At 45.0% G+C, this 15,070-nt stretch overlaps 1 protein-coding gene across 1 annotated transcript in view; it reads left to right on the top strand.

The window, feature by feature from the left end:
- Window positions 1–4,937, top strand: part of COL1A2 (collagen type I alpha 2 chain) — a 37,731-nt gene extending 32,794 nt beyond the window's left edge. Inside the window, exons 46-51 of the mRNA XM_083189443.1 lie at window positions 405–458; window positions 572–679; window positions 954–1,203; window positions 2,124–2,308; window positions 3,128–3,370; window positions 4,274–4,937. Coding sequence (XP_083045569.1) covers window positions 405–458; window positions 572–679; window positions 954–1,203; window positions 2,124–2,308; window positions 3,128–3,370; window positions 4,274–4,420 — 987 coding nt within the window. The 3' untranslated portion in view covers window positions 4,421–4,937. The remainder of the gene's footprint in view (window positions 1–404; window positions 459–571; window positions 680–953; window positions 1,204–2,123; window positions 2,309–3,127; window positions 3,371–4,273) is intronic.
- Window positions 4,938–15,070: the final 10,133 nt, after the last annotated feature.

Genomic DNA, 15,070 nt, shown 5'->3' with positions numbered 1-15,070 from the left:
TGCCACACTAATAAGTGTATTTCACTACTAACGGTTATTGTTTTGAATTTACTAACAATACAAATGTGTCCTCATACAACAATCCTGAATACACTGTTCGGGGCGAGTGAGCCTCAGAGAGTGGTGTAGAATAGCGACTTTGCATCCTAGTTGTGCCGTAGACACAGACCAAAACTAGTTATTTACAAAAATGTGTAGCAATCTCTTAAACGGCACAATAACGATAATCCTTATCCTAAAATGAAGATGTTATCTGTAGATGACAATGTCATTATCTAGTCTCTATCATACCAAAGCATGTTTTTATTAGATGTCCATGTCAGAGCGTGAAAGCTGTAAGTAGTTATTTATGTTCATAAATAAGCAGATATTAATTGGAAGAATTTTCTGTCTTTTACATCCAGGGTACTCCAGGAGAAACTGGCCCAGCTGGTTCAACTGGTCCATCCGGTCCACGTGTAAGTAAATTTTTCTGTTATTATTTATGTATGGAAATGTAATTGTTATTTAATGTGGCATTAGGCATTTTATCGGTGGTATTGATCATTTAGAAATTATTATTGTGTTTCAGGGTCCATCAGGTCCCTCTGGTCCTCCAGGCAAAGAGGGTCGCTCTGGACACCCTGGCTCCATTGGTCCCGTTGGTGTTCGCGGTCCCCCTGGTTTCACTGGTCCCGCCGTAAGTAACAAAGAAAATATTTATGTATCTTTCATTAAACATATTGTGCGGATATTTTCGTATTGGTGCTTGTGAAGAACTTACAAGTTTAACAATAACTTTACAAGGTGGACATTGGTTTAACTTCAGCAGATCTTCAGATCTTTAATCTTATTTCACAGCTCCATTATTTACTGCCCATTACATATATTAGAAGTTTACTTTTGACTGAAGGCTTATTTGACATTTTGGAAGTTTGTGCACATGCTTACTGTTCACCATTTGCACTGTATAGGGTCCACCCGGTCCTCCTGGTCCTCCTGGCCACGCTGGTAATTCTGGAGGTGGATATGATCTTGGTCATGAGGGTGGTGAATACTACAGAGCTGACCAGCCTGCTCGCAGACCCAAGGACTATGAAGTCGATTCTACCCTGAAATCTTTGAATAACCAAATTGAGACCATCCTGACACCAGAAGGCTCAAGGAAGCACCCTGCCCGTACCTGCCGTGACTTAAGACTCAGCCACCCCGAATGGAGCAGCGGTGAGAACATTTCTCCAAACCAAATCTTTCATTTTAATGCCGTTCCATTGGAGAAAATTATGCCATATAGCTAGATATACAGCTGGTGATACCCAGCACCCAAATTGCCATGGTTTCAAGACCTCAGAAGGGGAGCATCCTAATATAATGTATTGCATATGCAACAATACTGGGAACCAGAGCCTAATCTTCAGCATCCAACTCTCTGTTTTATGACACTGTATATTATTATTATTATTATTATCATTATTCTATATTTATATGAATATATAAACGAGCAAAACAAGAAAAACAGTGACCTAGCCAAAGAAAAGGAAAGACCATTTATGGTCATCCATTACATAGCATGCTGCCATCGATGGTCACTTACACCAACGTCATTGACGGTGACCATCGATGGAGACCACACTGATAGCCATCACATCAGGGTAGCACATTTAGTCTATACTGTACATTGACCTTCCATTTTTTTTTTGGAAGAGGAGACAGATCTTTCCGCAGATTGTCTTCTTTCTTCATGCTTTCTCCTAAAGGTGCCCATACATGGTGCATTTTTTGTGTGCACATCCCATCGCACAGCTTCGGATCGCATCGCACACAAATTGCATGCGATGTAGTCTAAAACACATGAAAGGATCGCACCGTGTATGGGCACCTTCAGACTTGTAACCTATACTTTTTGTTTCTCTAAAAAAAATAAAACGATGTATAATAGAAAATAAATGTATTTGAAATACTATTTAGACACTAGTTTAGGCTTAGGCTCTACCAATAATACCGTAGGTGTACTACATGTCCACCACGTGCCATTCCCACAGAAGCAATAAACCGAAATGAATGGAGGGCACTGAGAAACCACTGCAATAATAATATATAGATGAGGATTCTTTTTTATAATTGTTATTATTTTGTCTTTCTAGGATTCTACTGGATTGACCCCAACCAAGGCTCCACTTCTGATGCCATCAGAGTGTTCTGCGACTTCTCCACTGGTGAGACTTGCATCCACGCCAACCCTGACAGCATTTCACAGAAGAACTGGTACACATCTAGCAATGATAAGAAGCACGTCTGGTTCGGAGAAACCATTAACGGTGGCACACAGGTAACTAGTCCTGCAATGATCTTTGTCATCTTCTAACCAACCCCCAAAAAGGGAACCCAAAATATGTCTTTCATACTTGGCTCCTCTACAAAATAGTCTCATATTCTAATTATCATTAATTAAAAGAAACTCATATAGAGCATTAATTGGCAGTGCACAGAGGTAGAACTCTGGGAGGCAATGGAGTCATCTGCTGCAGGGCTCCTGCTCCCAAGGGGGCACCTCTCCTCCCCCTGCAAGTTTAAATAAGTTATTTAAAAGCCAACAATATTGCTTCTGTGGCTGAGTTATCTCTATCTATATTTATTAAAATAAAGATATATTTTTTATAAGGTTATATAGGGTTGTGTGTGTGTTTGGGGGGGCACCAATATATATCTTGCCTCCGTGCAACTGGAACGAACTTACGCCACTGGCAGTGCAGCCTTCCTGCAGCAGATCCATAGGACTCTGTGCTGCTGTTAATGTTAAGACCTGATTGGCTACATTTTGCCCAAGCCCCTCCCACTTCAAACTCGCTTAAACATGGTCATGTAGGAGTTGACTGACACTCCATGCTGCTGTCAATATTCTAATACTCGATTGGCTACTAGTGGGTGCTGTTGATATTTTTTCATGTTCTTCCATGTACACCCAGTTTCGTAGGGTGGATGTGGTAGGTTCTCACTCACAAATACAACAGAAAAGTCATCACCACCATATTATATATGTGATCACTGATCTGCTGCAAAAAAATAATTGCATCGCTAAAATTATTATTAAAGTAAACTATGTTCCTCTAGAATATAAAGTTCATGTCATGTTCGGTTCCTTCCCTAGTTTGAATACAATGATGAAGGAATCACTTCCAAGGACATGGCCACTCAACTTGCCTTCATGCGCCTCCTGGCTAACCATGCCTCTCAGAACATCACCTACCACTGCAAGAACAGCATTGCCTACATGGACGGAGAGACTGGCAACCTGAAGAAGGCCATCCTTCTGCAGGGATCTAACGATGTAGAACTGAGGGCAGAGGGCAACAGCAGATTCACCTTCAGCGTCCTTGAGGACAGCTGCACGGTAAGTAACGGGCTGATAACTTTCTGAACTGCGATTTCTTTAAAGTCATTTAAAGTATCTTATCTCCAATAATTTCCAGAACACAACACAATGTGGGCAATCCAATTACGGTGGGCAGCAGATTGCGAGTTGTGATTTTCTCTGCAAATTCACATTGCAAATTAATTTTGCAATCCAATTAGAAATTTGCATTAAGCCAGACAGAAATGCATTTTTTCTTTCACACTTTCCTCAACAGTAAGAGATGGTAGGGAAAATATTTATTTTTAACTTAAAATATGAAAACCCCATTGTACCCCCCCCCCCCCACCCCCCCGCACCTAATTAGGCTATATGAGGTTTCCAATTATTAAATTTTTGTCCTATAATTACATGTTATTTTTGGGCTTTAAAACAAAAGCTTCAAATGACCCCAATCAACTTTTTAATATATTTTTTAAGTCACTTTTTTTGTCTCTTTTTTACCATAGGAAAGTTTGCTTTCTATCACTGTTTTTGTTCAATACGCCATTTAACAACCTTTCCTCATGCACACTAACAGTATTCTGTATGATTCTGCAAAGAAAATTGACACTTTTTGAGGGTATAGGAAGGTCACCCCACTTTTTCGTGCAGTCGTCTCATATCATCTTTGGCATGCGATTTGCATTGTAAGCGTACTGAAGAATTCTCAAGTGCGTGCATTTGTGTGAAGTCTCATGGAACAACTCACATCTAATTGAATAGACCCATATACATACATTATGAATACTGCAGAAGAAGAATCTTATGGGGCAGTTGGCCATGATTGAAAAATAGGGCATTTCCAAACAAATATATAAATATATGAAATTATACTGGCTCTGAGAAGCTGATAACGAAGACTTTTAGGCCGTAATTAATCAATGTCACTCTTCATTTCAGAAACACACCGGTGAATGGGGAAAAACCGTCATCGAATATAGAACAAACAAGCCATCCCGCTTACCCATTCTGGACATTGCACCTTTGGACATTGGTGGTGCAGATCAAGAGTTCGGATTGGACATTGGCCCAGTCTGTTTCAAATGATGAACAATTTAAACAAAAACAAAAAACTAACTTAAGAAACATCGTCTCTTTGCCCTTTCTTTATTTTTAAAAACAAAAAAGCTGACTCCTTCCATTTTTTTTATTTCCATTCGTTTACGTCCTTAAATCCTGGGCAAAACAAAAAGACAAATCAATACGGAGCATTGTTCTATGCAATGAGAGGACATGGAAGTTTTTCACGATTTTAACCACCAAATATGGGGAAAAAAATGTCAGCTTTTGTAATAAAAAAAAATCCAAAAATCTAAATAAAAACCGTGAAAGCTTGCACCATTTGTGGCCTCTGAATACCTTCCACGGAGGAAGTTTAAAACCACGACTTCCACAGGTTTTAACTACCTCATACGCTTATTCAAAAGTGTCTTCACCTCGCCAGCGAGTACTCAAATAAAAATGGCTTTCAGAAAAGGAGGCGGTTTCTCAGTGGTGCTAATTGAGGTACTTGAACAAAATTAAAATGGTGCTAATAAAGCGTAATACTCATTTTTCCATCTAACGTTGTATTGTGGTTTTTTGGAGAGGAAACGTCTCCAAAACAGATGGTATGTGGAATCTGGGGCCTTTGCTTTCAATCCGGTGTTCGCTGTGTTTTTGCAGTATCTCAAAATGATCATCTCAATTGGGCTTAAAGATACATCATTCTTTCGACAATCTGTACTTGTTTTGTATATGTGAGATATTTTAATAAATTGTGAGTGAAAAAAAAAAACATGTCTAATATCCACCACCAAATCATGTTGGCAAGTAAAGATTCTCGCTTTCAACGGGCTAGTTGCTTGCTTGGTTTTTATAATATATGAATGGCGGTGAAACGCGTGTTTGCTGATGGGGACATTTATAGAAAAAATAATGATTTAAATCATTTTTTCGAGTTTAATTATAAAAAGAAAATAGATGCTATGGATAATAGCTATTTTTTTTTAGTTGTGATGGCCCTCATATGACAAGCCACACCCCTGCAATGCCGACCTGGCTGCCTTCTGGTGGAAGCGGCCTCAAAGTCAGCAAGTATGGAACAAAGTTACCGTGTTAAAGCAGAAAGAGGATTTTGTTCAAATATCAATCTATAAAACCATTTTTAAATCCCCAGTTTTAAAAAGAATACCAGTTGTTTTATTGCCCTCAACCAGTGGAGACACAGCATCAAATCCTATTAACAATTAAAGTGAGCAGGGATGAGTTAGAGCAGGGGTACCCAACTGCTCATGTACCCTTAACAGGTCATGTTTTCTGGATTTCCTAACTCATGTACATGAATTAATCTATTTTTCTGGGTCAGTAAATTTCCCACTGCCAGAATCCTCAAAGCGTGACCTATTGGGGGAACTTGAGGAATGGAGTTGGGTAATAGAAGACTACTGCCCGTATACTGTATGGTCACTGTAATGAACAATTAAGGATACACTGTGCAGTGCCGGACTGGTCCACAGGGTTACGGGTCAAACCTCCGTTGGGGCCTGCTATCTGGGGGGCCTCCCCCTCCTCTAGGGATCCGGTTCCAGACTGTGCTCTTGAATTAAGATTGCCATACATCTACAGATTAATTGTCAGATCTGGCTGGTTGGAACAAAAACCTGGTAATTGATGAGAGCAAATGACAGTTGACCATTTGCTTTGAAATGCTGGAAAACTGCCAGATCTGGCAATCGATGCTACAGTCCATTGCTATTAATAATCTGCTACATTATAATGCATGTACTAGCAGTATATGCTATTTACAGTGTCAAGGGGCCCAACCGTTCACAAGTGGAGGGCCAAGCCTGTAAGTATGGGCCCCTACCCTACCTACAAATAATCACTTGCATGTTACAGACATAAACTTGGGTATGGATTTTATTAAAAGAGGCATCCATGACTGAATAGAAAACATAATGGGGGAAATTAAATTGTGTATTCTACTTCACATGTAATGTTGCTACGGACAACCAATCAGATCTTGTCTACTATCTTCTAGAGAAGGCATTCCCAACCACGGTCCTCAAGGCACACCAACAGTGCAGGTTTTAGTGATATCCAGGCTTCAGCACAGATGGTTTAATCAAAATAACTGGGGTACTAATTAAGTCACCTGTACTGAAGCCTGGATATCACTAAAACCTGCACTATGGGTGTGCCTTGAGGACAAGCAACATCACATGTGAAGTACAATACACATCTTAAGGAGCCCACACATGCACCGTTGCCGGCGGTGCGATGCTGTACGATGGGGTGCGCGCTCCCGCGGCACCTCATCGTACAGTACAAAACGTATGTGCTGCACATACTTTTTGTACTAGCTTTTTCTAGCACAGCATCGCATCACATGCACATCGTATGCACAAGGCATACGATGCGATGCTATGTGTGCTAGTTAAGCCCAAAACGCACGCCGGGATCGGTGCGTGTGTGGGCTCCATTAGTAAATTTCCCCCAATGACTTTTCAGTCTTGACAGCAGAACTGGGAAGGAAAAATACAGAGGTCAGAAGAGACTTACAGTACTTGGTGAACAGGGGTTATAGATAAGACACAGTGGCAAAAATATTAGACCCCCCCCCCCCCATGAGATTGTGTAGATGTGTTCACATATGCCATGGTTTGCGGCCTGGCGGCAAAAGTAGGTTGCGTTGTGTTGCAATTTGTCGAATCAAGCCTCGTCTTGTGAGATCCAGAAGGCTTCCATGCTCTCCTGGTAAGCATGCAGACATTTGGTAAGAGTAGGCATGTATTACTGTATTGTAGCAGCATTTGCAAGACTAGGAAACCCTTTACACTACATAAATGATATTTGAACAATGTCCGCAGTTGAATAAATTAGGTCCCTCAATCAGGGCCGGTGCAAGGCACCGGAGCGCCCCAGGCAAGTCGGGGTCGGGGCGCCCCGGTGCCGGGGGGGGGGGGCGGCATCCCTGCCAGGGGTGTCCCTGCAGTGCAGGAGCGGTCAGGGGTGTCCGTGCGGCAGTGGTACCTGCGGCGCCGTCATGTGTATAAAGCTGGCTGCGGCCGGCGGGGTCCCTGCAGTGAATAGAAAATAACTAGCGCTTCCTGCGCCGCCGCGCGCATAGCGCTAGTTATTTTCTATTCACTGCAGGGACCCCGCCGGCCGCAGTCAGCTTTATACACATGACGGCGCCGCAGGTACCACTGCCGCACGGACACCCCTGACCGCAGGTACCACTGCCGCACGGACACCCCTGACCGCAGGTACCACTGCCGCACAGACACCCCTGACCGCAGGTACCACTGCCGCACGGACACCCCTGACCGCAGGTACCACTGCCGCACGGACACCCCTGACCGCAGGTACCACTGCTGCACAGACACTTCTGACCGCTCCAGCAAGTTTTTCCCACAGCTCGCTGGGGGTGAGGGGCGAACTGCCGCCCTCCAGGTGCCCACGCCCTAGGCAAATGCCTAGAGCTGCCTAGTGGTGGCGCCAGCCCTGCCCTCAATTGTCATACAAGCGCTGCGGGATTCGATAAATATATTGTACCGGACTGTGCATCAGACCAAAATCGGAGCAGAAACACGCAATTTGACACATTTAATCCAAATTCTCAGCCCCAACCATCACTAAAGGGGGAGGCTATTCCAGATTTGCCTATGCTCTCTGAATCTACGGGAGATTACTGCATTTTTGGGGATTTATCCCAGACTCCTTGGAGAACAGTGGTGTATCCATTCGTATGCCTGAATAGGAAAACAAATACGCCTGTCAAAAGAATACGAATGAACATATACCGGCCATAGTAAATAGGTGTATTCGTAGCCATTTCTCCTTAGTAAATTTGCCCCAGTATCTGATTGGTTGCCGATAGCAACATCCCATAGAACTCCCATCTTAGTAAATTTCCCCCAGAATCTGCATAACAAAATGTTCTGTACTTCAAGAGAGGGATTTATAAAACTTGAAGGAAAGAGAGGAGACCGAAGTGATACAGACAGACAATGCTGTATATACATTAATTGTAGGGTCTGGAAAGTAGGAGGGGACACACTTAGGGGCAAATTCTACATTGCATACTAGAAAATGATCCGATTGGTTGATATGGGAAACATCACTTCTTTTCATTTTTAGAAGCTTTACTAAATGTACCACTTAGAGGGGGAAGACTAAAAGTCCAAATAAGAATGACTTTATTTTACAGAAAGGGGGATAGCATACCCTCCAACATGACCCATTCCATTAGGTACAAAATGCTCTGTTGCTGGACTTCCCTGCCAGTGGCAGTTACAGAGGTGAGGCTCCAGCACAGTCTAAAATTCAAAGAGGGGGGAGTCACATCAACTGCCAGTGAGCCTAGGACAGTGATGTTTGGGGTGGCTCCCCTCTTTGAATATTGGACTGTGCTGCAGCCCCACCTCTGCAACTGCCACTGGCAGGGAAGTCCAGAAACAGAGCATTTTGTACCTAATGGAATGGGCCATGTTGGAGGGTATGGGATAGATCCATGGGATATTTACCTGGCCGGTGTTGCTGAGATTATAAAGAAGTTCAAGAAAATTGCTAATGTTACGGAGTCAGATAGAAAGGAACTCAGAAGGCTGCTCTCAATGGGGCCAATTCAGACCCATTCGTACTGGTCCAAATTTGGCTCAGTTTTTGATGATTCAAACCCCTATGCGGGGGGGGGGGGGGGGGTATACAGTATATAAGAAAGTTCTGCATATGCAAAGGATAATATTGTCTGGGCAGCTATTACGCAGCATTTTCAGTATAAATAGTAACAATACAGATAAAAAACAAAAGAAGATCTTTTTAAAAGATCTCGTTTTTCAAATATGGCAAATACAGGTAGATGACCACAACTAGATATTCCATAGCCATGACTAATGATTTACGTAAGTGTCTGATGTGTTATGTTTGTGCATATGTCCGAGCCAGTGAGAGACATTTCAGGGAAATCCACGCATTTCCAAAAGGCGTTTGTTCCAGGGTGGTGACAAGAGTGACCGTCAATGCAGTGCGTTCAGGGCATGCCAGTGACCGGGACTATGTCAAAAATTGTAGTTCCACTGACACCTGCAGCGATTTAACTTCGGACATTCTGAGCAACCCTATGTTGTCCGTCGTGGTGGTTCAGATACAACTGATCGTACAACTTGTACACCATGGCGGATTAGGGTGTCGCAGGAGGATCCATAACAGCTGCAGCTCACAGTAGTGGTGGCTGTGACACAAAAAATACCTGTGCAGTACAGACGTGTCCTTTTATATGGTGTCTGCGGTTCATGCCCATTGCAGCGCATCAAGTACACTATGTGTACAGTCCCGCTATGCATTCACTTTATATTGGGAGCATAGCCAGACTGTAACTTGGGCCGTCCCAAACTGTAACTTGGGCCGTCCCTTTTTCAGGAACCCCTTGGCTGAATTGCATCAACAACCATAGCTGTCGTTCTTATACAGCAGCACAGTAAGGCAGTAAATATGTGAGGAGGACATTATGAAGAAGCCCAGAGAGGAGACTGTCTGCAGCACTTTTGGGGGGAGGGGCCTGATGTAGACGTCATCAAGCCCTGCCCTCCAGTACTGTAGATCCTGCAATTCACGTGTTTTCTAGGAGGGGCGGCACTAAATGACATGGTTTTCATGTTTAGTCCCACCCCTCCCCCATAAAGTAGCGAATCAAAGGAAATTATCGCTGCCACGGGGGAGATGGTGGGGCACCGGTACCGGGGAGAGTTGCCCACCGTTCTGGGAGCTGGTAGGGGGACTCGATTTTCGGGAAGGTAGATAACCCTGCAGTATGGAGTGCAAGCAGAGAGACAAGAGTATCGGGTTTCTTGAGCTGGAACTAGTAGGCGTCATGTTGGGAGATATGCATAATCTAATATACTGTTACCCATTTTCACCACCTTCCACTGACTTGAGTGCCCCTGGCACCCACAAGGCTTAATCCGGCCCTGATTTTGAAAATGTTCCGTATGGAAATGTATAAAGAAAACGCACATGCATCAATCACTAAAAGAGCCCAGGGTCTTAAGAACATACAGTCATAATGAAACAAAACCCGCAAGGCACCCGTACAGGGAAGACAAGATAGGCAGGTATTTAATTTTCTGACAAGATTCTGTATCCCAGCGGTTCCTGACATGCCTGAGCAGAAGCAGTATTATGTGCCCATATAAGGGCATTATTATAATAATGCCTGATCCAGGGTTTGTGACAAGCAAGTTGGGCTCATGCCTGGTTTTCCTAATCGTGTCCTACAGAAATGTTTTTTAAACCAGAACCACAAGGCCATCTTAACGTACCAGCAGAGAGCATCTGGTGCCTCCATAGTTACCTTCTGCAGGAGACTCCCTGAAATAGCAGCAATCTCCCTCATTAGTCTAGCAATCTCCCTCATTTCACCTAGCCCACATTACACTGTTACACCATAGTTACCTCCCCTCCTGCATTCTGCAGGAGACTCCCTGATATAGCAGCAATCTTTCTCTCTCCCTCATTAGTCTAGCAATCTCCCTCATGTCACCTAGCCCACATTACACTGTTACACCATAGTTACCTCCCCTCCTGCATTCTGCAGGAGACTCCCTGATATAGCAGCAATCTTTATCTCTCCCTCATTAGTCTAGCAATCTCCCTCATGTCACCTAGCCCACATTACACTGTTACACCATAGTTACCTCCCCTCCTGCATTCTGCAGGAGACTCCCTGAAATAGCAGCAATCTCCCTCATTAGTCTAGCAATCTCCCTCATTTCACCTAGCCCACATTACACTATTAAATTTTGGGGGGAAAAGGAATGGGAGATAGATACATTTACATTGAATCATCATTTTGGGCAGTACGGATGGTGTAATGGTTAACATTACTGCCTCACAGCACTGAGGTCATGGGTTCGATTCCCACCATGGCTCTAACTGTGCAGAGTTTGTATATTCTCCCCGTACTTGCGTGGGTTTCCTGCGGGTACTCAGGTTTCCTCCCACAATCCAAAAATATACTGGTAGGTTAATTGGCTCCAAACAAAAAATAACCCTAGAATATCTGTGTGTGCGTGTACATGTGATAGGGAATATAGATTGTAAGCTCCACTGGGCAGGGACGGATGTGAATGTTCAAACATGCTCTGTAAAGCGCTGTGGAATATGGGTGTGCTATATACGAAACTGTAAATAAATAAAATCAGTACCATTTGCCAGCACTTTAGCAAGTATAGTACAGTAGCTCTTACTAACTGCTTTGGGGCTCATCTACATTTGTATATAAGTCATTTTAAAAGATTCCTCTCAGATGTAGCCGTACACACCCACGCTTCTAGGAGCCAAGTTCACAATCTCTTTTCACAATCTCTCCATATATGGAACTAGACACGCCCTTTGGGAGGAGCATGACACCCCCCCCCCTCAATGGAGCACTGGGCAAAATTCTATTACCAACTATAATCTCCCTGAAACTAGTTTTCAAAAGTAGGCAAGTATGCTCCAGAGCTGTGTGGAATTACACACAGTGTTCTATGTCTAGTAGGGAGGCCCTGATTGGGCTTATTGTGCTGTATGAGTATACTGCCCATAAGCACGTCTCTGGGAACATGGCGCCAAGCAGTGTTCCCAGGGCCACCTCTATTGCACATGCATGAATCACTGGAAAATGGCCACAGCAGCCCCCATAGTACAACACGCCACCTCAGTGAGCTCAGCTGAACCAATTGCAGTCTGTTACTGGCAGAGACTTCCCATTGGCAGTGCTACCTGCCAGTCACCCACAGGACAAGCAGTCCCATTGGGAGGCTGACAGTCCAGCATATAGCTCGCTTCGGGGTACACTTACTAAGATGGGAGTTCTACTGAAGATAGGATGTTGGCAATAGCAACCAATTAGATTTTATCTAGTATCTTCTAGAAGGTGCTAAATAAATAAGAAGTCTAATCTGATTGGTTGCTATGGGCAACGTTCCATCTTAAATAGACCTCCCATCTAAGTAGATTTACACCTTCCTGTGGGAAGCCAAGTCATCCCTGTCCAATCGTCAACCCTAGATGAGGAGGAACAATGTGGAACTGAGTTCCACCACCTCTAATGGTGAGGTGGAGCATTCTAACCTCCACATTGGCCCTGCACAGTAATTATTATTATTATTATTATAATTTTATTTATAAAGGCGCCACAAGTGTTTTGCAGCGCCATACAAAGGAACAATACAGGGAGACAAAGCTTGGCATAACATTGAATAAATAACAAAAATAGAGTACAAATAAAGAGCGCCACAGTAATTCTCACATTAAAGCATTCTAGTTTGCAGGGAGATGCCAAAAATCCTACCACTGGCCCTGTATCTGCCTAATGGGGGGAGGGGGGGTAATTAGGTGACATAGAGAAATGAGTTGCCCCACCTCTGTATGACCATTTCAAGCCCTGCCTAGATGGCTTTTATGTGCTGCCACCAGGGCCGGTGCAAGGCACCGGAGCGCCCCAGGCGAGTCGGGGTGGGGGCGCCCCGGTGCCATGGTGTGTGTGTGTGTGTGTGGGGGTACCTGTTGTGCCGTCTGTGGAGGAAGGGGTGTCTATTCCCGGGATATGACAGGAGCCTGCGCGGGTACCTGTCCTGCGATGCTTTGTGTATAAACCTGGCGGCGGGGGTCCCTGCAGTGAATAATAAATGACTAGCTCTATCCGGATTCCGGCGGCGCGGGAAGCTCTTCTGTTTTGAAAACACTTGCCGCACTCTGATTGGCTGAATCAGCGTGCGGCAAGTGTTTTCAAAATAGAAGCGCTTCCCGCGCCGCCGGAATCCGGATAGAGCTAGTCATTTATTATTCACTGCAGGGACCCCCGCCGCCGCCAGGTTTATACACAAAGCGTCGCAGGACTGGTACCCGCGCAGGCTCCTGTCAGATCCCGGAATAGACACCCCTTCCTCCCCAGACGGCACAACAGGTACCCCGTGGCATGGGGGGCGAAATGCCGCCCTCCAGTGGCCGGCACCCTAGGCAAATGCCTAGACTTGCCTAGTGGTGGCGCCGGCCCTGGCTGCCACCAGAGAAGTGTGGGTTTTGCACATGCAGGTTGGTTTGCATGTACTATAACCGAAAACAGGTAGTGTCAGAAATGGTGGTGTGCGTTCGCATCTGCGCACGCGCCTGCATTCCTTACCCGCTTGCTTGCTGCCATGACACCTGCAATTACATGACTCTGTTCTTTAATGATTTTCCTGTGACCTTGACACTCTGACCTGTGCACTGACCCATGTGACCAAAGGTGTGCACAGGTACGTCCTGGACTTAATTGCTGCTGTGGCTTGCAGCCAATCACAGGCCAGCAGGGGAGATATAGGGGGGGGGGGGGTTTGTGGACATATAAAGCTTAGTTTTCTGCAGAAATACATATTTCTTTCAAACTCTGCATAACCCACAATTCTGTCAGCATGCCCTCTCTGGACTTTGCCTATGTCATACCTCCCAACCAGGGCTGGACTGGCCATCTGGCACCTGGCAAATGCCAGAGGGGCCGATAGCCATGTGGGCCAATTTCTTCTTGCAAGGTGGAGGCTCTGCTTCCCGATCGACGCACAGAGAGCCGCTGGAACCACGGTGGGTGCGTCGGCTCTCTCTGTGCGCCGCTGTGGTCCAGGAGAGAGGGGGCATCCCACGCCACTATTCCCCTCTCTCCAGCAAGCCAGGAGAGGCAGCATGCACAAGCGCGGTGCATGTGCCGGTGTGTACACATGCGTGACAAAGGTTGCCCGCATGCACAAATGCCATGGCCGATTCGGTGGCCCAGTCTGTTGCTGCTCCCAACTGTTCTGTTTACCATGGGAACGTCCTGGTTTTTGTGGACGTTTCCATGGCCCACCCGAGGCCAGCAGTGTCCCTGCTGCCACCCACTTGTCAGCGGTCAATAGACGCTATGCGCACAGCGTCTATTCCCTGCAGGCAGAGGGGCAGCAGTGGGGAAATGGGGGCGTTGTTCCACCACAGGTAAATCGCAAAGGAGCACGCTCCCACAGCCAGCCCTTAATGGTTGCTGGTCGCAGGAGTATGATGGCTAGAAATTGCTGGTGCACAGTGCATTGTGCACCAGCGATTTCTGGTCAAAATTTAATTTTAAAGACAGAATTGCTTCAGCCAAGATAGCTGGTCGCTGATGAAAACGGTAGACTGAGCAATATGGTCGCTGAGAGATATTAAGACAAAATTGCTGAGCATCCAAATTGCACCGTGTGTGCACACCTTAAGTATGATCTAACTCAGCTGCTAAGATGGTCCTGAGAACTTCCCATCTTCAGGACTGTTCAGGTGCGAGCCAGAAGTCACCCATAATTCCCATACAATAGGCAATCGCTAACATTGCCTACTGCCTTTTACATTGGCTGAAGTATTATAAAAAGTACCTTATCTGAAATAAAGTCTCTCCTAATTGCCCTCATTATTGTGTGGGCTAATTATCCTGGTCTTACTCAATTTATTAGTCACATGATGCCTTTCCAATAGGTCGGGAGACAATTCAATCATAGCCAGAAGGTACACGGGATGCATCTGCTATGGGACCAGGCCGCTTGGGGGCCAACGTCTGAGTTGTTATTTTTTCTGCTTGTTGACAATGTGGGGGGGGAGCTTTTAGGATTTTTCAAAATTTTATTTACACCGCGGATCATAGCACTAAAATGTGTAGGCTAGTAATCCCTTCCCATGATGAAGGCT

Source organism: Crinia signifera, chromosome 5 (genome assembly GCF_055691185.1).
Source record: "Crinia signifera chromosome 5, ASM5569118v1, whole genome shotgun sequence".
Taxonomy (NCBI): Eukaryota; Metazoa; Chordata; class Amphibia; order Anura; family Myobatrachidae; genus Crinia; species Crinia signifera.
This window is presented reverse-complemented; position numbering and strand designations above follow the sequence as displayed.